Below are 24,050 nucleotides of genomic sequence, written 5' to 3'. Positions count from 1 at the left end.
GTCAAAATATGCACTTTCTAAGATCCATCTTCTGGTCGTTTTACTGTTGACGATCAAGAGTTTAACACGACAGGCTAATGTGGATAGTGATGCCAACCACGTGAACAGCTGGGCAGCAGCTAGCGTTATGGGTAGCTGGAGATGCTTGGGAGCACAGAGACCATCGAAGCTGTGCCCTGTCCCAAACACCCATGAAGATTGTGACATCATACATCCATTCAGAAGTTAACTCGGTGTTCGTCGGGGACATTCATAATTTGGTCTTGGAGTTGGAAGTAAGAATGTTCGATACTCTGCTACTACGTCTAACTGTTTAGCCCAGAGAAAAGCGAAGCGGCTGGTGGGCCATAGAAAAATCTTCAACAACCACTTAAGTAGTGGTGTACAGATATTATTTCGCTGCTCTTGAGAGAAATGCAGAAAGTTCATTACTTCAGTCCGTGTGTATCCGCTGGAATAATCAGTGATTCCTGTCTATGAGCAGGCATCATCATGCTGAACACTTGCGAGCAAAGGTAAATGTATATATATATATAGTCTGCTGGTAACCCTATATAGGTATTGTGTATATTATTTGAAATGTTGTTATAATTCCTCATCGAATTGTTACTTCCCTTTCTTCTCAGTTTGAAGGAAATGGTCAATGGCACAAATAAAGCATTTGATGCCGTACCATCTACGCTGCTCCCGCTGTTCCAGCCTTATATTGAACGGGTTCACAAAGCCCTTGCTCCTGGTTTGATCATGCTCAGTTGGTCATCAACCAATATTGATGACTGTAAGTGCAGTTGAAGTATGAAATGTGCATTAATTGGTTAGATTCACTATAATTCATGTGATTTTTCTGCTTGTTAAGTCATCGCGACGTCTGTCGACTAGCCCACACTAGTCATCAATAGACGACTTTGCCTAATATGTGTTACATATTTTTCCTGTTTGCTTTTTATATGGTGCGCGTTTCATCAGGCCTTCTCAGTTCGTTTCAACACTGAGCAGCAAACACCTCATATGTTTTTTAACCTAAAATTTTCGATTTCTCAACCCACAAGGTACCCTGGTTCGTCTTCAGTTTTTTAGTGGAAACAATCGGCGTTAGGTGTAATGCAGCATGAATGATGGCAACGTGTTATTATAATACAACTAACTCTGGTCGACGGTGGAAACTGATTTCTGGTTAAGAAGTTCAGAGACATGTATTCTTGTAAGACAGATAAATAAAAATTAGTCATTGGTTAAGCTGAAAACTAATTTGGTGTTAATGTGAGACATAAATGAATCTAGCTGAATCTCTCGTTCATGATATTCTTCAACTGAACGTGCTGCACAAGGGACACCTCATGTTTCAGTAAGTACAGCATTCAGGTTATGGTGGCATGCAATCTTGACGAAACTCACTACCCATAAGGTTGATGAAAACCATTTGACAGCCCACTACTGGTTTTGGTCTTCTTTTGGTTCACCAAACAGGCACAGTCCCTGAGTGTGCGCCATCATTATGTTCCACTTGTAGGAAAAACTTTACACAATTGCTGGAATAGACCCATCCGAAACTTACCTTGATGTTAACAGAAGACTCAACGGAATCGCAGCTGCATCTCTCATTCGTAACCTGGGTAGAATTGAGTGTTCAAGTAAAGCATACGATTAGCGGAAACTCGGGGACTTCCTCACCTAATGGGTCCAGAGAAGGGTGAAACCGACTATCGAATAGTTTTCAGCAATCTCATTGTTGGTTGATGAAAGCAGTCCGTTCTGTTTTTCGTGATCTTCCTAATGATCAGGAATTCAGCTTGTCCCGCTCCTATAGTATGACTACCGATGTTCGTTAAACGACACGAACTACACAATATCCGAAAGCCCACTCTCTTCCTATTTACGCTTCAAATATTTTCGGCCAGGCCACGATACAGGTGGCCTCTAGTTCGGGATAGGCAGCTTCATCGAGTTGTTACCGTTCGGGAGCACAGTCTATTACCTATTCGTCACAATGTATATAACCAAACTCTCAAAGTAAGAAAGTAAGGAATGACTTTGACACTTTGCGGTTTCCCTTTTTGGAAACCATATTTATAAGAAATCTCAGACTTATGGAGAGTCTGAAGGTAACGTATTGCTTTTCGCGCAATGTGAATCCTCTGCACCAAAAAACCCCCACACTGACCGAGCAGTCGCATCATGAATCCAAGTTACTAGAGCGACCTTACAGAAACTTTTACATGGGATTTTACTTCACCACTTATATCAAAAACAACTTTCTCTTCTGAAATGTTCGTAACGTGAACACAAAATTTCATCAGCATCCATTGCGTCTTCAGATGCAACAGCGTACCAAGAAAGACAGTACAAACGGGGCTGACTGTGACTATTTTCAATCAGAAAATATCATTCGGGATTTATCAAATTTATGGATCATTCGAAATAATACGACAGTAATTGGCTATCTTCACAAGAACTTCTATGCAATGAGACATCATGTAAATTGGTCGACAAAAATCCGCCGAGTTATGGATTCATTCCCACTGCATCACTGTAGTGACTAGTTTTTTGTGCCAAAATGCTGAAAATGCAATAGTCAAACTGAGGTTGACCGTACCCAATGGTAGTGAGGGCCTGCACCATCACTAAAGTACAGATGCATTTGACTAAGCGAGTTAAAACAGGTCCTAGTGAAAGGCAAAAGGCGTTCACTGCGGAGTTATTTACTAGAAAATGCCAACTGACCAGTTACAAACTATTGGACAGGGAAGCAAAACTGTCATATGCATCTTGTTTGAAAAACTGAATATTCATCTTCTCTTGAACGCGTCTTCATGAAATTTCCTGAATATTCATCGACGGTTGCTCAAGTCCAAGTAAATGCTACAAAGCAACTCCACAAATTCAGGAATAGATCTCATTTTCAAAAGATGCAAAGCGAATTTACAAAAAGAAACCATGCTACTCGCATGCCTTCTCATCAGTAGAACCACCGTTACACCAGCGGCTGTCCCTAATTCCTACAAACCAAGCAGCTAGGTAGATGAGATAATTGCGATGTTAAGCGATTCAAACGCCCCCTTGTGACTGCTGTCCTCTCAGCTTGACTGGGAGGACAAATAAAAGTCAGGAGTATGGTTTATATTCAGTACGCTACAGAATCTGCTTAAGCAGTATGGTTGATCATAATATACTAACTTGGTATCTACGAAGAGCACAAAGGGCATAAATGACCATTAGGTTCTACGGAGAGCGTAGACAAAGAGACATTGGACCACAATGGGACAAATACCATGAATATTGATAGTCAACTGCTGCAACTGAAAACAAGTACTCTTTCTTGGCCAATTTTGCGTCGGGATATTAGAGTCTCTGATTTTTGGCGCCAATAATTCACGTAAATCCAGTGATCAAGTTACAAACCTTTGGCAAATCTCGTCATACTGTCATAAGAAGGTAAAACTTTAAAGGAAGCAAAGAGATGTACTAGTAAAGTCTGTCTAAAGTGAAAGACCTAGAAGGAATGTATAGCAGTTTTATCTTTGTTGGAAAACCGCAGCATACAGATGTTTTCAGGAGACTACTACTTTGAATCGCAAACTCGATATGAAAGTCAAAAATTTCCCTATTGTTTGAGTTTCTGTCATACACATACCACTACACAGCTTGAGCATAGGGCAGATGAGGCATGGTCATAAGAAGTAAGTGTCGGGACCAAAATCATAATTGCACAGAATAGAGCGATATGTGCCAGTAGCTCGTCCGATCTCTTTCCAGAATTATATGAGATTAGAATGCATCTCGGAAGTTATGAAACACTCTGGATAAACTCTACTCTCCTAAAAACTGACAAAAAGTTGTAAGTACAAGTGGACGGGAACCTAATGTAGGCCTTCGTTATTGCACTCTATACCGCCTAGTTTCGTGTCATTGCTTCTACATTTTATGCATGCCCTTCACTCTCATTTGTACACAGACGTAAACAAGGTCAACGAGGAGCTGGCTGCGTTCCAACTACTAACCAAACGCTGCGTGGACATTCTGCAGTGTCGTATCGAGGGTGTGCTCAAGGCTATGAGGACGACAAACTTGTGCGAGTTAGTCACAGACGAGGCAATAACTTTAGATCAGTTCATTCAAAATGCCCGTACCACTACCAAGCTTGCCGGAGAATCGTTGGCAAGGTACGTTTGGCGTGATCGTGTTCTTTTCCTATGACCGATCGCCCGTATATATACTGCGGCTCCCAAAAAACGGATCCACACAGGAAGCCCTAAGATCATATCGTTTATTTATCAGCTACTAGACAAGTCTATCACTGTCAGCCGTAGTCGTTTACCCAGTATGGTTGAGCGTTCAAAAATACCGCGTAGGGTTTTTGTTGGGGCAGGATAAATGGTAGAACAAAGATCTACTTCATCAAATATCTAGGGCTCAGCTCATCCTTGTGGCTATGAATTCAAAGCTGGTCACATAAATGCTTGTTATTTGAGGCAAGAGGTCGACGTTTTGTCGCCCCCTTATTTTTCCACTTTAAAGTTTCCTCTTGTATACTAGATGTAGACATGCATACATATCGCGGCCACTCGAACTTCATCCAGATCGATCGAGTGGTTTTGTTGACTAGGTCTTAATAATCGTATTCCCTCCTGAGTCGAAACACTTGCAATTTCAGGCTACATTTCTAGGGTACCAAACGCCCATTGACATCACCCGAATCCACTACTAACGCGCTAGTCTGTTGTACTAATAACAGGCAAGTTAAATCAACACAAGATCGGTACTTTCGCTGACCTTGACCGCATCACGGCTAGCAACCCACTCGAAGACGAAAATATTTGCTCGATTCACTGAACAAGGCAATGAGTGAACGGACTTTTGAACAATTGTCTCCACCAAAAACAGTGGCACCGCAAGTGGAGTTGGAAGTTATACTTCCACGTTGAATAAGACTGTATGTTACAGATGTCACAAATGTACTGAAAAACAACTTTTTATTCATGGTAGGCTTACTGAAGCTGTTTTCCCGCTCAAATAATTAAATTCAGTGGAGGTTAGAGTCAGTTATCATCCTTTAACCTAAACTAACCGTATCAAACCATTTCTGGTTCAGAAATTATTTAGCACGTGAGTGAGTAACTAACTCCGCAGAAATATGGTAATCAGTTTGTCATACATACCCATCACATGGCAAAAAAGTGCCAATCATCTAGGGTAGGGTCAGTGAGTTATCCTTAGGTAATTAAGTGGCATACCTGCATAGAACTCAGGATTTGCCAAGAAACGTGACACGTCCTCTCTCATTAAACGGTTAACAGTTTTGTGTGACGCTCGAACCTTCTCGTGTCGGATAGTTCGCAACAAACACATAGCTGTTGACCGGGGCCACTGAGTAGGAAGTTATGAGACCTCATATTTTCCAGCAAGTAGTATGTACTACCCTTAAAAAGGAGTGTCTCTCAAGTTGGTGTAAATACGCATAGGCATAACCAGTGGCGGCAAGCTAGGACAAAACCAATAGGAATCAAATTACCGCAATATGGGGCTGCACACCTGACCGTTTTTCGTTTTTTTCTACAGACAAAGTAGTCTTGTGGAATGTGCGCTCAGTGATCTTGTCGAATTGCTCAAGGAAAATCTAACTACAGAACAAAGAACGAACCTGTCGGCGGAAGAAGGTTATGAATGTATTCCCAACGGGACGAGGAAGAGTCGGTGTCTCGAATGTCTGCCATGTGCTTACTTTACTTTTCTCAGTCACGTTACTCAGAAAAATACCGACGCCCTGATCCGTAGTAAGTTTTCTCCTAAGACCCAGGTACCCAGGTAGAAGGATTTTTGTTTTTTCTTTTGAGAACCTGTGAACAGATATGTACTAAGGGAGACTTTTGGCTGGACGGTCATTTGTGAATACAACAAACAAGTCAATGAACAATTGAGGCATTTTATTTGACTGTATGCAAGCATACTGCTATTCCTCCCATAATGGTTCATTTGGAAAGATGGTACCTCACATGACCCTAGTCATCATCATCATCATGATCGAGAGCATGACATCAGTGTGCAACACCGTTGCTTCACTGCCGTATTGACCCTGGTAAAAAGATGTACTGAATAAGCAAAAGAAGCGAACTCGCTTTTGTGAACAAATGATGAACATGTGGCTGGAAAAAGCAATTTTACTGTAGCGCATCGTGCACGCCTAATGACAGCGGTGACTCCATGTATGATATGACTTTAGGTGTATAGGACAGATTTCGTTCCATGTAATTTAGATGCTGTGCAGTGCAAACATTTTTGCACATGTTCGTTCAACCTACATGAGCTTCACGACACCTTTAAGACAATATATTCACCCCAGCGTGTTAGAAGGAAGGAGGGTATTAGCGACACAAACGTTCAAGCCAAAGTACATGGGGACGAGTGGTCAGTTTTCCTGCTGACTCTCAGGACAGTATGCAACAGGATCGAATACGCTTTTTCTTTTTTGACACAGATCCAAAGACCGACTCAAATGAACCGCCCACACTAATGAGGCGGAACAAGAGGAAAACAGTTACTTTCACAAAAGTAACTACTCACAAGTTTGCTGAAAACACTTCGACAGCCCACGACCGGTTCCGCCTTTTTCGGTGCTCATCAGGTAGACTCTGTCCCCCAGCTAACGTCAACCTACATGAACTCAAATTGGACAGATATCGACAGATACACTCATTTGCATATCAACTGGGTTTTCACAAAAGACGCTACTGAATTTCTCTTCCATGATAGTCTTCAAATGAATGTGCCGCACAAAGGCCACCTCATGAAACTATACTACGATATCTCGAATACCGCACCAACTGAAACATGAGGCGGCCTGTATGTAGCTAGCAAGTTGAAGAATATCATAAACGAGAGGTGCATTTGAGTCTCCCGTGTAAACCAGATTGATTATCAAGTGGGCGTGCCTGTCAAGGAAAATATTTGACTCCGTCATCCGTGGCCTCGGAACCGGTAAAATTCTGGATGTGGGATCTTAGAAAAAAGGCCTATAACCCAGTAACTAAACCGGAAAGATACTGGTGCCAGGGGAAACAGCAAGCATTGAAAAATGCGGTTAAGAATATATCAGAGCTACATTAATAGGCCGGGTTTAGGAAGCATGCTGGTCAGTGATTCCAGTTAACCTAAGAAGCTGGCGATTGATTGGAATATAGGTGAGCTGCTTAATTGTTGGTCTGCTCATCGGGCTTGGTTTTGGGATTGCAAACGTTTCACCCCCAATCAGGGTAACATCGTCAGTGCGGAATGAGTGGGTAAATCCGCCCTCTTCAGCCTGTGCTTATATAGCTTTTAAACAGTACCTAATAAATCTGAAGTAACCGGTTTATCCCGAGGTGGGTTTCGCTAAATTTGGTTGGTCAAATGGGAATAGGTTTCATGTTGTGGACACATTTCCTTATATCTGGTTGGTTCGTTAGGCGATTTCAGTTCCATGCCTCTATTCCTCCCCCTCGTTCTTGACGTCTCCTTCTTGCTTTGTGGTCTAGCTTCGTTCCGCTTGGTCAATTGATTGGACAACCTATTTTTTCAGTATTTTTCTTTCTTTAATCCGATTGGTCTGTTGATCGCTGTTAGGTTGTTTGGTTTTCCATGTGATTCACAGTCCCGCAACTGGTTGCATCATTTGTTTGTAGCATCCGGTAGACGGAGTCGATGTTGATGTTTTTTACTGATGTATGTATGGAATAATATGCTAAGTAAACTCCCGATCCTGTTTTATTCCCGCATTAACAAATATTTCAACTTTCTCCCAAATGAGCTAATGGCTGTCTTGGTTTTTGCGATTTGAAACACGCGATAGTCATGGTTACTAGTTGCTATATTGGTCAATAGTAGCTATCTGAGACAAAAACACTCACTGTCCTCGAAGCTATCACTTCTCCCTAGGTAGTCACAATTTATTCTCTTCGGTAACCCCCCAGGTGTCAGATCTACACTAGATGCTATCAGACTCCGGTTGCAACCAAAACAAACTTCATATCTACGTACAGCGGAGCCGGAGGTTTCCGTGCCTCTATTCAAAGTCGACCTGACCTTGACAATTCCAAATGTAACTATAAAGCCATCCATTGAGGAACTGCAAACCGGACTAAGCACGGTCACAAAAGGCATTCTTCGTGCCCCAGAGGCTGTTCAACCGTGGCAGCACATGTTGATGTGCCAAGAGCAACAACAGCGAGTAAGTTTCCGACAGCTGATTCTCCGCTTCATCCACACATTGTTGACTCCATTTGCTGTTCGTATATTGCTAATCTCATTTCCATCGTTTTCTTTTTCGATTGTTCAGGAGATGAAACGGTTATCTGAAAAAGCTTTGGAACAAAAGAAGCATACTCAATCCACCATAAAACCTCTGCATCGCATCATTGCCGAACACAAGGAGGTGCTAAAGCTGGTGGGGCAACTCAACGGCGTATTCAATGCCTGCAAGGAGGAAGTTAACCAGTTTATACAATCTCATTCGAAGTATTCAGAATTGTGGACTTCAGTAAGCCATGTTTCCTTAAATCTGGTTACCTCACATAATTCTAAACTTCCTTTCAACCTAGCTTCATTGTGGGCAAGGTAATGTATCAGACACTGATCAAGTTACCGGCAGATAGAGAAGTTCTTGCATTTACTCATTCATTTATGTTAATTAGTTCGTTAGTGATTTTTACTTTGTGGATGCTTAAGTATTTTCCTCACTTGATGAGCTAGGAGCTTTATTGTTCTCTTGAATAAGCGCGCAGAAATTTGGGCACTTTCGAGTTTGGGGGACTATGCTACCTCGATTAGACACACCTTCCATAATGGGAGTGATGTAATCTTCACAATGCTCGACAACATATGGTAGCTTATCGATATCAGTGATGTTCGTGTCATCAGGTTTCATCAAGGTCATCTGAGTGGTTGGATGCTCATGGAAGGCTGACATCGAGTACGAGCATTCTCCACTTTGATACCTTTTTCGCAACCAGAATTTCAAAAAATCACGACATTATGGAATTCGGACTTGATATCACTGACGATGTGCTCACGGTAATAGGAGAGCATCGACCTTGGGGACTGCCGAAAATAGCTGTAAGAAACTTAAACAAGCGCTACCGTGGACAATCTGCACAGAACATCATAGCACCCATCCGTAATCCCCGAGTCAGACACAGCAGAAGAGAATGAGGTTTGCTTGGGACGAGAGTTAGAGTTTGTGTACTAAACTAATCAGTTGGCTTAAAATGCGGCACCACGTTTTTATAGAAAAAAACCTTCGTGTAACGAATTCCTATCTGCAAGATTTGCTTGGCTAATCTATCATACGCTCACTTGTCAATGTTGCACGACTTGTGGAATTTGTGTCCACATAATACTAATTTACTGCTGTCCGAAAACCAGATTCATCTGAATTATCATCTCCTCTCTTTTAGCATCGAATAGGGTCGTTCGCTAGCGAATTCAAAGAAGTAGTGTACTCATGCCCTGCTTCGTTTCACTGGTCCAATTCGGATTGTCTGTATATTCCTGTCGCTGAGGTTGATTTTTAGCATGCATAGATAAGTGAAAAGTTTAATTATGACTTTGTAACGGACTTTGATAAGGTTATGACGCCATAACAATCAAATTTTCCTGGAATAAACAAGAACATCTCCGCCCTTCGGATCAGAGAGGTCGTGTGTTCATACTGATTTTGTTGGGCAACGGTAACAAAGCAACGCAGCAGCGAAACAGCCATCATGACTGTAAATTAAGTGCTACATAGTGGGTTATTTTAGAGACGAGATACTCGCTCTCCAAAATACAAAAAAGTGACTATTCTGGTACCGAAAACAACAGAATTATGCCGATGTGGGTAAGTTCTATTAATCATTGCCCACTGACCCATGAGCACAGAAAGTCGTTTTCTCAGAAACGGATTCAAACGGAGGAGTTGGTACAGACTGAAAAAACTCATCTACTTTGACCAGAAGGACATTTATGTAAAACAAACGAGTTTGATTCGTCTAGATCGATGTTATTTCTGATGACACGATAGTGAACTACGGAATAGTTTACCGACTTACCAAATTAAAATAAAGTCAAATTTTCTGAAAATACAATTTAACCAAGCGTGTAAATATTACTATGTCCTACTAATACAGTAGTAGGCTTCCGGAGCCTGGAAAAGGCTTCTCAAGATAACACGTCTTTTGCTATTTTACGTGGTTGAATCGCATCTGCCTGTAGTGTGTTGGTATTCTGTATGGGCCCACACCATGCCAAGTTGAGAGTATAGTCCACACAGAATGCATACATATTTCAATTCGTTTCCGTGTGTGTAATAAAAACTAAACCAGTTTCCCCTTACTTTACTTCAAGATCCACTGTCGGCTTTCGTCATTTAGAAAAATGGGAATGAACAAACTTTCCTCAACTTATACTTGGTGTTCAGCCGATAATATTTGTTGGCAAGTTCATGTTTATGCCAAAAAATCAGCTTTTCATCCATATTTCGCTGGTTGAAGCCCAGATTTTGCCAGCATCACCAAACTATACAAGCGTTTGGTGTCACTAGAATTTTCCTACTCTAAACGCAGCTTTCCCATAAGTTCATCATTTTTGGTTCCAGTAATAAAGAAAGCAGGTTAAACAACCGCAAGCCGTTTGGAATGGATCAGCAAAACTTGCTCAGTTTTTTCTATTGAATTGCCAGCAAAACTTGCTCAGTTTTTTCCATTGAATTGCAGGACCCGCAAATTAGAGTAGAAGAATTCATGAAGACCAACCCGAATTTATCGGATTTCGATACCCGACTGCACCACTACTTGGTAAGTTCGAGCCTATCTCAGTGAAATAATTGGCCACCAGAGTCCTAATCTCTGCTGGTTTCACACAGCAGTTGTGATCATTGCCACGTTCGTCGTACAAAACAAAATCCTGTCCCGAGTACCCAACTAGGTGCGCGGCTACAGTTGGAAGTAGGGTGCTGAATTTGCAAATGTGCGGTTACAGTAAAATCAGTAACTGTGCTATCCTGTTATATCTGGCTAAGCGCAGCTTCCTATGACCCGGTTTGTGTGCCGTTTGCTTCCAGACTCCTTGACACCTACTATCAGCACACAAATTAAAAGAAATTAAACCTAATTTACAATAACTCGTGTTGTGTACAGTGGGTAACGCAGAGAGAAAAGTCAGTCTATTGAAAATTTCGCCGAAATCATCTCTTTTAGAGTACTTGCATGAAGTTTAGGGATTTTAGTGGTATTGTGCATAAGACAGTGAACAATGGAGGACAACTGTACCACTCTCTGAATGGAATAGTGTGTCACCTGCGATCGAGTGACCCATCTTATTAAAAGTGGGATACGGTGCATCGATTCTATTGTACTAATAAGAAACAAATAAACACAATACTCAAGTTATTCTTGTTCGTCAAGTAAAAAATGTATCATGTAAGTTGTTCGCTAAACCACAACCCGTGATCACGGCCTACAACAAGCCGAGTGACAAAGTAGCGGCAAATACACTGTCACATAACAGCCAAACCATTAGGCTGTTTCGTTCGTTTGTTCCTTCGTTCACCTCTTAGTGACTGGTCCATGCGACGGAACAGGTCGCCCACCTAAGAGACCCCGTTGGTGAGCCGACTGATAATATGCTCAGAGAGTACATGCTAATGAGTGAAGTGGTGAAACAGGATACCAAGGTAATCACGTAAATTTTAGGTAGGAACAACATAAACTACGTAATTTTAAAAAATAATTACCGTAACACGGGCAAATAGTTGGTAAAATTCCACTAGGTGAACGGATGCAACAGAGTGGCCGCCTAGCCCAGGCCAAGCCCAGAACTAACCAATACAAGGGCAGAAAGGCCAGTCGTGCTGCTGCTTCAGTGATTGGATTATGACGTGTAATACAATCGTTTGGATAAGTTTAACCCTTTTCCTTTCGAGTGTGCTGGACGCAAGACATGCGAACGGGAGCAGGGAAACCATCGGGAGCAATAACCAAGACGCGCACCCACATTATATAAATACGGCTGAACAGTGTTGATTCTGAATTAAATATGTTTACCAGGCTACCATCCTAGACAGAGCAAAACAAGAAAGTACGTGTTGGCTGAGTTAAGTGATGGTACCAAAAGCAGACCATTCAACTGTTGGACTGATATATTTTTGGTCTGTACACCACAGCAACAACAAGAGTGTGCCCATATCTGTGTATAGTGTTCAAGTGGTCTGGACAAATGACATGCTTAGGCTCAATCTCATTGCTCGATTAGTGCGATTGCCGTTGGTAGCGGTAGTACTGTGGATCAGATACCACACTACCAGACCATCTTCCAATAAGGCGGTCAGGACAACGAGTAGGCGGTTGATTAAATTCGCTCGTCTAACTCTGAAACAGAGGCACATAACAAAAAGGGCTTTTTGATAGAAACGTGATGGTATTCGTACGCGATTTAATCAGACACAAACTGAGGAAGTGCATACTCAAATCCGTATGAATACAGAATTTAAGACAGTCGGTACATAATACGGTGTGAATCTTTTGATTTCTGCGTCACAGTTGACCCTAAAATTAGATCGAGTGGAAAACCGAATAAATTTGGAAAAAGATGACGGTTTGTACGGGATGACACCATTTTGAGTGCTGCTGTCAATGCTCTTGTTACTACACGTCATTCAGCGGGTAGCACTATGAAACCGTTTCCGCCTTATTGGAACTTATTAACGGTTCGATATCATGAAACCCCATGGAGTATCAAGCCTGCTGCTTCCGGCTGGTGGTTTCAACACACTACAGTTTGGCCAGGAGCGGCTGATCAGCAGTGTGATTAACTCGCACTTAGAACATAACGCCACTCATCGTTCAGTTATGTGATCTACATTACGTGGTCACAAGTGGTGACTGAGTTCCTGTCAAACCAGTTCCCAGACGAGTCTTATCCATCAGATGAATTTTCATTCGTCCTCTGAGTTACTTATGGATTGTTGGTAGTATAAAAAGATTTGAAAATTTTTTAAATGGAGATTTCATCTCGAGGTGAAGCCAATCCTAATATCTGATGCGAACTTCATGTGGTAAGTCGTTCCATGAGCTGTGTTAGTACCGACGAAAATTTTGGTGCTGCCGATGTCTTTCGAAATGCGCACATTTTCCAACCAAGACCACATCCCCCCAAGAAGACCACGGGCTACCCACCAGTAAAAAAAAACCTATCCCTGGACAGGAATCGATGTTCTGCTATCACCACGGTTTGCGCATTAAACTAATTGTGCACTCGTATGAATGATGGACTTGTATGCAGTACCTTTAACTAATTCGATGCCCAGGCATGTTGTATTGGTTGGATGATGCAGAGGAGTAGCCCCACATTTGCCAACTTCCATACCACAAGAGAAACGAGAACAAAGACCGTTGTCTTCTCCGAAATAGAGCGAAAAGGGCTGACTGAACTCCAGTTCATTAATGCGAAACTATGGACTTTTATTAGACTGCAAACAGTATTGCGTGTCATTCTTTGCTTACATTGATGGATGTTCCGACATATTCTCTTCTGACTGGTCCACTGTCTGATTGACCCGGCAGCACTTGGGGTTGGTCGACCGGCACAGTACTGAACAAAACAGAAAGTGGGGATAATCCAAACCCTAGTGCGTTTTTGGCGAGAGCTCAGTTAATTGGCCGGAGAACGGTTTCTATTGATCGATAGTGTTGTCACTTTGTAGATTGTCGGCCTTAACTTTGATGCACTCCACAAGCACACACACTTAAAACACTCGGAAATGCAAAACAAAGTCTCCTTTTTTAGTAGCGGGAAGAGATTTGGGGGTTTTTTAATTGAGGTTTTGTCCTGTCGGTGAAGTCAATCCATGTTTAAAAAGCATTGTACGGCTGTTTTATCCTTATCGGAAATCATCAACAAAACTCATCTCTAAAAACGTCACAACGTCTGGAGACCACCACCTCGGGACCAGTAGTTTGAACACCGTCCTGCCATGAGCGGCTGATTAGTGAAGTGAACTAGATAAGGTTCCGTAACTAGGGTTGATAAGTCACTCATAACGCTGTTTGGTCTTTGGAAAAAAGGAAGCTTATACGCAAACTGTGAGTGGGAGCCAGCATTATTCTATAATGGCTAAAAATCATGCAGTTAAATAGTGCGAAAATTCGTTTAATTAATTTGGCTACTTAGGGGAGTGTTTTATGACTATGGACTTCCAAACTGAAGCAACATGGCTTGAAATGTATCACTTAAATGCTGACCTATGTTTTCATAAATGTGTGCCTTTAGTTCAGAATGATATGTACACTGGGTTACCCTCTTTTTACAAAGAATGTGAAATGCGATTTTTTTTCGGAAGACGCATTCTATCGAATCGGACGATAAACATAGTTGTGTTTTATTTATTTTATCTGCAGCGCCTGGAGCAATCGATCAAATCCATACCGTCCGCTCGACCGGTTGAAGCATTACTGATTCAAACAGACGAGTTTAAAAGCGGTCTCATTCGTGAATGTCAGCTCTGGCGGCGCTGTTACGGGTCCGCGCTTAATCAGCGATGTGCCGCGCAAATGAGCAAGACCTTGGAACTGTTCGACAACCTGTCAAAACGGTTGAGCCGTCCAGTAAACGATCTAGATGATGTGCGTGAACAAATGGCTGTTTTATCGGAATTACGGGAAGCAGAAGTGCAAATAGACATGACAATCAGCCCGATTGAAGAATCATATGCGCTACTGAGCCGTTACGATATTTACTTCAACGATGGTAATGCAGAGCGTGTGGATAGCTTGTCTTATGGATACTCCAAACTTCGACAGCAGAGTCGAGAAGTGCAGGACATACTTCTGCAGGTTCAACCCAAATTTGAATTGGAATTGATCGAGGGTGTCAAACTGTTCAAAGAAAATCTCGATAACTTCGTAATGGACTATGATACCAAGTATGGTTTCACGTCTGTCAATGAGGCGTGTCTTTTTTTCCTTTCATTTGCACGACAGAAGGGATGAGAACGTAATGTTTATGCCATGTTTTCCCACTAGATTTGATCCGCCAGAGAGTAGCCGACCAACACCATCAAGTTCTCCGTCGCTGAATGAATGATAACTCGTTGTCAGTGACCAGTTTTATGGTGCTACCTACTTAATGTAAAACAAAGGATATGGAGCTACTAGCCCCCCTCCTCCTCCCCCCGAAATGATCACTGCATCAGACATGAGTGCAGTTGGTCGCAGTTACTTCATTTTGGTCAACTAGGTCTGATATAAAGGGCAGATAAAATAGATAAATTAGTTTCGGATACTGCCGAATGCTGAGGTAATCAACTGTGAACAGACTGATTTTTGACAAGATAGTTCGCCTTTAGAGAGGATTTATTGCATGAGAGAGCGATTTCAGTCTACTCCATGGATTTTCCGATACCACATATACTACCGCTAATCCAATGCCGGGAACGCTTGATGTAGCTGGATTTAGTACATAGATTCTACAAGGAAAACTCCCACTTCGTTGAGAAATTTGAATATCCTCTGGATAGTTCCTTGCTAAGAGTGTACTTTATCCTCAACGATGTTAGCTCAACCAACAATTAGTATTCCAAGAGGGATGCATTTCTAGACCGAATAGAATTCACTGGCTTGTGTGGCGTGACCGACCGCAGGATCAGTCCTTACAGACATCTGTCGCTGTATCAGGGTTTGAACACTAGGTTTCGTGTTTTAACCGGTATACGTAGCACAAATTTACCGCACCCTTCTTAAATCATTTAGGACAACATGTCTGCATAACTGGCAAAGGCTACGTCCCAAAATTCTCAATCTGTGTTTCATTTCCTATCATTCCAGAGGTCCAATGGAACCAGGAATAGCTCCTCGGGAAGCATCTGATCGTATGAGCCTGTTTCAAGCTAACTTTGATGAACTGTATAACAAGTACGTAACCTATTCAGGTGGCGAGGAGCTATTTGGTATGCCGATCACGGAATATCCAGGACTACATCGTATACGACGTGAACTGAGTCTACTACAAAAATTGTACCAGTTGTACAACACCGTTTTGGACACCGTCTCTGGATATTACGATTTGCCGTGGGCCGATGTCAATATAGAATCCATTAATCAGCAGCTGCTGGAATTTCAGAATAAGTGAGTGGTTGTATTTTGGCCCTTTATCCACTTAATTGTTATGTGGGGCGGAGTGATGATGTCAACCGTTTGATGTATATGGCAAGTTGGGTGGCTATCGAGGTGAATCCCGATCAATTGCAAAGTCTACGAACAGGCGAAATTCGCATATGACCAGATGGGGCGACATCCAAACTCGTAGGAACCAGTCTATCAAGGACTGGGAAAGAGCAAACCACAAGGTGGAGTTCAATTTTGTAAAAACTATACTGTCAGAAATAGAAAATGCCACAGACAAATGACTTCATCAGGTTCTTGGATAGATTCATACACAGTAGTCCGACCATCGATGCCGCCTCCTCCATCCCCGAGACCCTGGCCAAAACGTGTGGTCCGCTTGTTTTTTGTAGCAAGTGAATTCTCCCTTATACTTGTAAAGGAGAAATTGTTATCTACGTTTGTCCCCGGTGGTACGCAGGTCAATCGTAGTCTCTGTTATCTAACCATTTTGAAGCCTGTTAGCCATAAAAGAAACCAAGCCTCCTCCACCGTTTTTCCCCATTTTATATCCACCCAGATGCCGAAAATTACCCAAGGCATTGAAAGAGTGGAAGGCATTCGAAGAGTTGAGCAAGACTATTGATGACTTCAATTTAACCTGTCCGCTGCTGGAAATGATGACAAACAAAGCCATGGGGCCGTCCCACTGGAAGCGAATCGAGGATCTGACCGGGCACAAATTTAATGTGCAATCAGATAGCTGTTTGTTGCGCAATATCATGGAAGCCCCCTTGCTGCAGTTCAAGGAAGATATAGAAGTAAGCTTGCATGGAGTGTGGTGGGTGTTTCGTTTTTAGGGCATAAAATGATGATGGTGGTGGTGGTTTAGGCCAATATCACGTGCACCGTCTAAGTTGTTTCCATCGGGTAAACCTTATTTGTAACATTGTAAACACTGTGCGAAAGTAGCTAGCCGCATGTAGCTGTGTTTTTCTTGTTTCGCGAACGGAAATTCCTAGAAACTTCCACAAATTTTAATGGATTTCTTTAGCACCACTTATTCAATCTGACTCTGTCTTTTTCCCAATCATCCCGCCCCTGTCAACCTTCATTCATCAGAGTTTAGCAGTGTGTCTTTCAGGACATATTGTTTGAAAGAGTGAATAGAAGTCCAGGATGACTACAGGCGACCACCTAAAACACGTAAAAAGTAGAACTGGGTTCTCTTGTAAAATGTGACTGACAGCGAAACACTAAGGAAAGAAGTTAGTGCATGCGATTCTGTACCAATCGTTTAGGTTGTTGGTGGTATATCTTTAACGAAATTTCTGGTTGGTTTTATCGTGACCTCACCGAACAAGTAGTATGCTTTGAACCCTCGGGAACTACGTCGGTTTTGGGGTGTTGCAGCTCCAACCCAAGCAGTGTGCATCTGGTTGTCCTGTACCACAAATTAGGGACGGATTTTTAACCAGTTTATTTTTGCTGTCGTTCATCATCACAGTAGGAAGAGTCCTTAAACTCGCAACCGAGTTATGTATTGACGTAGCAATGCGGGGGGCTTCCCTTCCACCATTGGTAGGTTTACCCTGCAAAAATTACTTTTTCCGTGTAAGATTTGGGCCGTTTCTTTCAGTTGGTAAGAAAGCCCGAAGCAGTTTCCGTATTTTCCATAACAGGCCTTTTTGGTGGATATTCAAACTGTCTTTCGTTCAGCTGGACTATAAGCAGCAATCAGCTGATTTTTTTGTGAGACCACTGACAGATAAGTCAACATCAGGGAGGATAACATTTTGACGAGTCGCAAAAATTCTGCCATATGTGCACATCAAACTGACCTTAGTCTAGGGTGTCGTTCATCAAGTCACCAAGTGGTGCCTTTTAACTTGGCTGCAATGTGAAAACGCTTCTCTCCATATTTTTCTCGCCCCAATAAACCACAGAAAGACAGCATGAAGGGTGCCTGTATTTGAAGAAACCACTTGACCATGAGAAAGCTTGTGATTTGCAGACTTCGTGCACACCTGATCTTACTGATCATTTGAAATAAGAATTCTGACAAACTTGCCTCTGTCTATTTTGTTGCGCTGGCCATTGTGACATCTCCATGTGTCAATTGGTTATTTGTTAAGCAATTTTTCTGATAACTTGAATTTATGCGAGGGCTCTGGTTTCTTCATCTAACAGCAGAAAATGTCCCAATCAAGTTTTTAATTCATTTTAAAAACTGATTAAGGAGTTGCCCAACGTTTTCCAAGTTTTCTTTGCTGATCGTTCTTTAATTGACGAGGCATGAACAGAAGGACTAGGTAATTTGTTTGCTGGAGCGTACGCATGCAGATTTGCATTTGAGCACTCACCGATTCGGTCAGCATCTCTGAAGCTGGCTGTCATCTTGAGGTCAGGGAGGGATAAATCATAGAACGCGGGTACTGTTGGCACTGATCAATTTGCAACCGAGACAAGTATTTTCCGGGTGGAAGGTAAACTGAAGCTAAGACTGATAGACGTTTCTGATACCAGGTCTTCGGTGCTTGTTAAGAAAAGTCTTGAAATTACGACACGTTCGCTACTCTACAGAGCGTCCCTCACCCCTGAAATGATTAGAGAATGACTATCTTCAATGAAGGGTTTGCTGAGGGAGAAATATTTCAACTTTGTGCAAACAGTCAGAGAAGTATTGGATTAATGCTCATGCGTTGGACACTGGTGGAATAGGTGTATGTTTCAACTTTTGCAAACAGTCAGAGAAGTATTGGATTAATGCTCATGCGTTGGACACTGGTGGAATAGGTGTACGAAGAACCGTTAGGTCCCACGGTGAAAGCGAACAGACTTCAGCTCTTTATCTTGACCTTGTTCAAAGTTGCTGTTTTATGCGCTGTCTTGTCTTCACTTTCTTTAGGATATCTGCATTGCCGCAGTAAAGGAGAGGGATATAGAAGCAAAACTAAAGGCTGTGATAAACGACTGGGCTGCCCAAAATCTGCACTTCTCATCATTCAAAACACGTGGTGAACTGCTTTTGAAAGGTGACTCTACTACCGAAGTTATCTCACTAATGGAAGATTCGCTCATGGTTCTTGGTTCACTCCTGTCCAATCGGTACAACGCTCCGTACAAAACTAAAATACAAGAATGGGTTCAGAAGTTGACGTTAACCTCAGAAGTTTTAGAAAACTGGATGATCGTGCAAAACCTGTGGGTTTATCTGGAAGCTGTGTTTGTGAGTGGAGATATTGCAAGGCAACTTCCTCAGGTGAGTTGTTCTTACTTTCAGATGTGAAAAAAGAATGCGATAATACTGTTTGCCTGGTCTTCTTCTGCACTTCAGAGTTAAGTTAATAAGACAGCGACCAAACACAGTTTGCATAGTTGCTCGGATATAACTGCTCAATGCTTTTTTTGATATGACGCTCATTAAGAGGTTAATGAAAACTACTGGACAGACTTTTTTCAACGCCTTCAGCTGACGACTATCACCAGAGAGAGGTTCAATTGAATCTACCATTGATTCAAATAATTGTTCAACTACTTCAGACCTTCTCTACATGACACACTACTGATAAGTTTTCTGAGAACTCCTTGGCACTCCAGGACCGGTTTTGCCCTTCTTGGGTCTCACCCGGCAGGAACAGTCTCGGGGATTTCTCGTGTTCTATTTGGACCCACACTGTGCACGCCTATCGACCTTATCCCGTGGTCAAACTGGAAACAGACCTCGATAAGATTAAGCATTTTTAGTCCAGCTGAGGTTAACTAAGTAACTTAAAAGACGGCAGTGTATAATGCTTAAATGCTTCTCCAAGTAGCAGCAAAGTTCACAACCTCAGTAAAATGACCGAACGCATTATTTTGAGATGACGAGCAGTTCACCAGAACAGCGCTATCTCGTCGCTTCCCCGGTCTATGAAGGACTATTGTGAAGCACCCATATTCCTTGTGACTCCCACATAGTGTTGGCTTGAGGATTTCGGTCCCTAAAACAGTCATAAGTATACGGATATAGTGCCAGTCATGTTTCTCACCGATAAATGTTTATAGGACTACTAGGTGATATACTAACATGGTTTGGCTGTTGCAATGGATACCAGTGAAAAGTGCTGGTAGTTGTTTGCCCAAGCTGTTGCATTATTCATTACGTCTAAATGTCTTCTTCAGAGGCTACTATAAGACAAAAAGTTGACTGTCTGGTGAAAACGAAACAACAATGCCAGCGGCATTTTATCTGAGTATGAAGTACTCCGTGGTCTGTTACCAGGATGTATTGTGCGCAAATGCCATTTGACCGTGAAATGAATTTCGACATCCGCGTCTGTCGTGCTAAATTTTCATATCAAAAGATTCCCTTCCTTTTGCTGGTCCGTTGCAATTTCCTGCCTGCCTGCCTGCCTGCCTGCCTGCCTGCCTGCCTGCCTGCCTGCCTGCCTGCCTGCCTGCCTGCCTGCCTGCCTGCCTGCCTGCCTGCCTGCCTGCCTGCCTGCCTGCCTGCCTGCCTGCCTGCCTGCCTGCCTGCCTGCCTGCCTGCCTGCCTGCCTGCCTGCCTGCCTGCCTGCCTGCCTGCCTGCCTGCCTGCCTGCCTGCCTGCCTGCCTGCCTGCCTGCCTGCCTGCCTGCCTGCCTGCCTGCCTGCCTGCCTGCCTGCCTGCCTGCCTGCCTGCCTGCCTGCCTGCCTGCCTGCCTGCCTGCCTGCCTGCCTGCCTGCCTGCCTGCCTGCCTGCCTGCCTGCCTGCCTGCCTGCCTGCCTGCCTGCCTGCCTGCCTGCCTGCCTGCCTGCCTGCCTGCCTGCCTGCCTGCCTGCCTGCCTGCCTGCCTGCCTGCCTGCCTGCCTGCCTGCCTGCCTGCCTGCCTGCCTGCCTGCCTGCCTGCCTGCCTGCCTGCCTGCCTGCCTGCCTGCCTGCCTGCCTGCCTGCCTGCCTGCCTGCCTGCCTGCCTGCCTGCCTGCCTGCCTGCCTGCCTGCCTGCCTGCCTGCCTGCCTGCCTGCCTGCCTGCCTGCCTGCCTGCCTGAGTAACTGCTTCAATGAATAACGAGCTGGATGGCTGGATGTGCTGGATGGGCCATTTTCCCATAATTTACTCTCTGAAGTTGTCTGACTTGCTCTTACTCGAAAGTGCTGGACTCCAGGCATATTCCATTTCCTTTGCATGTAGGCAACCCCCTGCCACATCTTGATGCCCTCGTGAGCCAGAGCACTGCGTTTTGAGTATTTTGAGGGAGGAAATCTCTGGAACCGCCCACCTGATATCGCGAATTTCTTTGGTCAGAGTAGCCTAAAGTCCTTACTTTCAGAAGTACAAATGATCCTTCAGGGGAGTCACCTCCATAATAATATTCACCGATGTTTACCTTATTTCTCTTTACTTTCACAGGAAGCCAAACGTTTTAGTAACATTGATAAAAGTTGGCAGCGCATCATGCAAAGAGCTCACGAGATTCCCAATGTTATCAGCTGCTGCGCTGGTGACGACATCATGGGGCAGATGCTTCCTCATTTGCTGGAACAGCTGGAATTGTGTCAAAAATCACTCACCGGCTATCTGGAAAAGAAGCGCTTAGTTTTCCCCCGATTCTTTTTCGTTTCTGATCCGGCTCTTTTGGAAATCCTTGGTCAAGCCTCTGATTCGCACACGATCCAGGCTCACTTGCTTGCCATTTTCGACAATACTAAGACAGTGACGTTCGATGAGAAAGTTTACGACAAGATACTGGCAGTGAATTCACAAGAGGGCGAAACGATCCAACTGGATCCACCAGTTATGGCACAGGTATGAAACTTTTAATGGCTCATCTGCAACACTGGCCAATTTGCTTTCTTTACACGGTACTTGAAATTAACCATCTTTGCCATTTGCCTTACATTAACAGGTACCATTCAGTCCATAAAGGATGACCCACAGGCTGACTGAGGCCAGTTGCTCACTATCCTCTTTGTCCATTTTAGGGTCATGTTGAAGTGTGGCTTGGGGATTTGCTGCGTGTATCTCGCCAGTCACTGCAAGCAGTCATTCGTGATGCATATTTCGCTCTTAACGAAACTCCGTTCGATCTACTTGAATTTGAGCGAACCTTCCCTGCTCAGGTGGGACTGCTGGGTATCCAGCTGCTGTGGACACGAGATGCGCAGCTAGCGTTGCAACAAGCTAAATATGATAGGAAGCTTATGCAGACGACCAATGCGTCGTTCTTGAGCTTACTGAATCAGCTGATCAGTGTTACCACGCAAGATCTATCGAAAATAGACCGAGTCAAATTTGAAACTCTGGTCACAATTCACGTACATCAGCGGGACATTTTTGACTCTTTGGTAAGTTGTTCGCTCGTTGATTAATAGTTCTCGGTAAACAAATTTTGTAACAACTATGTAGTCCTGTACTTTTGCTTAGAAAGTGGTTTGATTTTATCGCAATCACTGTTTTACAACCATTCATAGTCAGTTAGAATTTGTAACAAACATTGTCCTATGATACACGCACGTAACTAAGTGCTCCGAATGTATGGAAGTTGGAGAAAAAATTCTTAAGCATGGCGCAGTCAACAATAGGAGGAAATTATAGGCTTCATTCCGTGTTTGGCCAGAAAAGCGCACACTACATTCCTAGTTTACTTTAATTTTGGAGCGGCTTTTTAGGGGGGCACCGGTCTTTTCAAGCGGGAATTTGCAAATGAAGAGGGTCCTTATTGGTGACAGACATTCATACTGGAAGGTCCTTGTAGGGAGAGCTGCACTTTGGAGTAGGTACCATAGAATAGGATCACAAAAATCCAACCGAACAGCGCACATGATCTGAAGAATACCGTGATTAGTTGAGTAAAGTGCAGAGGAGACGAGCATCTTGCACGGACTGTCAAATTTCGACGGGATTGTTAGCAAATGTCACCTATGCCCATGACCGATAGGAAATTCGTAGACCAGAGCGCTTGGCATCAAACTATTCATCTGTCTCCTTTAACACAATGTTTTCCTTCGTTAGACGTTAGTGCTAGTTCACTAGCGCTGTGAGTTCAGCAAACCGGTCCACTTAACCATCTATTCTCATAAGGCTTTTGTGTCCAAGGCCAAACGCCCCCAAGCAATACATTCACCCATTTTTTACCAGATTATTATGCAATGGTAAAAGTAGGTCAACATATACGACAAAACAGAAAAGAGGTAACTGAAAGATTGAAGCTTGGTGGACCAGAACCGCCGATAAACACGGGTATCAAATGCGGCGCTATCCACTGAAATGTGTTAAACTCGATGCACTATTTCATAGAAACGTGTTTTGAGTAGAAAGACGCTCATACCGGGTGGGCAGAGTGCCGCTGTATTTGTTTTTTCCCATCTTCAGGTCAAGATGAATATCAAATCACCGAAGGATTTTGAATGGCTCAAACAATCACGCTTCTACTTCATTGAAGACAGCGAACAATGTTTGGTCAGTATCACGGATGTGAACTTCATCTACCAGAATGAATTCCTCGGTTGCACCGATCGACTTGTGATCACCCCGCTAACCGACAGGTTAGTGTGTACTCTTTTTCTTGAACTTATGGCATTCTTTTCATCCCAGTTTTTTCTTGTAAAATGTGAACAACTTTGCTACGAAAATGACACCTTAGAAGGTGAGGTGGGCTTTAGGGCCCTTTCAGGTAACATCAACTTCTGAGCTAGAACCTATGCCAATCTGGACGTGAAGTGATGGCTGTCAAAAGTGCAGTTCTAACCAATCAGAATGTGGTGGAATGGACGCCAAAGTTGATTGCTTAGACGTAAAGCGAAATAGAGAAATGTTTCACTTTCGAGGTAGTGAAATTGCACAGTATTCTTGTAGTGCTACTGATTAGGCCATCAAACGGACTGATTTGCTTCAGATATTCCATAAAAAGCAGCAGCTAAATTGTGCCAGATCATTCAGTTGTTCCTTCACACACATTAGGATGTTATCACCTTCAATGGTTTC

The 24,050-nt window shown here is 43.2% G+C and overlaps 1 protein-coding gene across 1 annotated transcript in view; it reads left to right on the top strand.

Moving 5' to 3' along the window:
• Positions 1-24,050, top strand: part of T265_06922 (hypothetical protein) — a gene marked incomplete at both ends in the record, with an annotated part of 98,802 nt that overhangs the window by 17,816 nt on the left and 56,936 nt on the right. Inside the window, 13 exons of the mRNA XM_009172320.1 lie at positions 634-778; positions 3,953-4,160; positions 5,557-5,771; positions 6,624-6,746; positions 7,944-8,509; positions 10,722-10,802; positions 14,403-14,926; positions 15,828-16,127; positions 16,684-16,924; positions 19,012-19,365; positions 21,372-21,872; positions 22,049-22,411; positions 23,439-23,619. Coding sequence (XP_009170584.1) covers positions 634-778; positions 3,953-4,160; positions 5,557-5,771; positions 6,624-6,746; positions 7,944-8,509; positions 10,722-10,802; positions 14,403-14,926; positions 15,828-16,127; positions 16,684-16,924; positions 19,012-19,365; positions 21,372-21,872; positions 22,049-22,411; positions 23,439-23,619 — 3,802 coding nt within the window. The remainder of the gene's footprint in view (positions 1-633; positions 779-3,952; positions 4,161-5,556; positions 5,772-6,623; positions 6,747-7,943; positions 8,510-10,721; positions 10,803-14,402; positions 14,927-15,827; positions 16,128-16,683; positions 16,925-19,011; positions 19,366-21,371; positions 21,873-22,048; positions 22,412-23,438; positions 23,620-24,050) is intronic.

The sequence above is a fragment of the Opisthorchis viverrini genome (genome assembly GCF_000715545.1).
Source record: "Opisthorchis viverrini unplaced genomic scaffold opera_v5_151, whole genome shotgun sequence".
NCBI classification, from domain to species: Eukaryota; Metazoa; Platyhelminthes; class Trematoda; order Opisthorchiida; family Opisthorchiidae; genus Opisthorchis; species Opisthorchis viverrini.
Note: the sequence above shows the minus strand (reverse complement) of the source record. Positions and strands in the feature narration are given on the sequence as shown.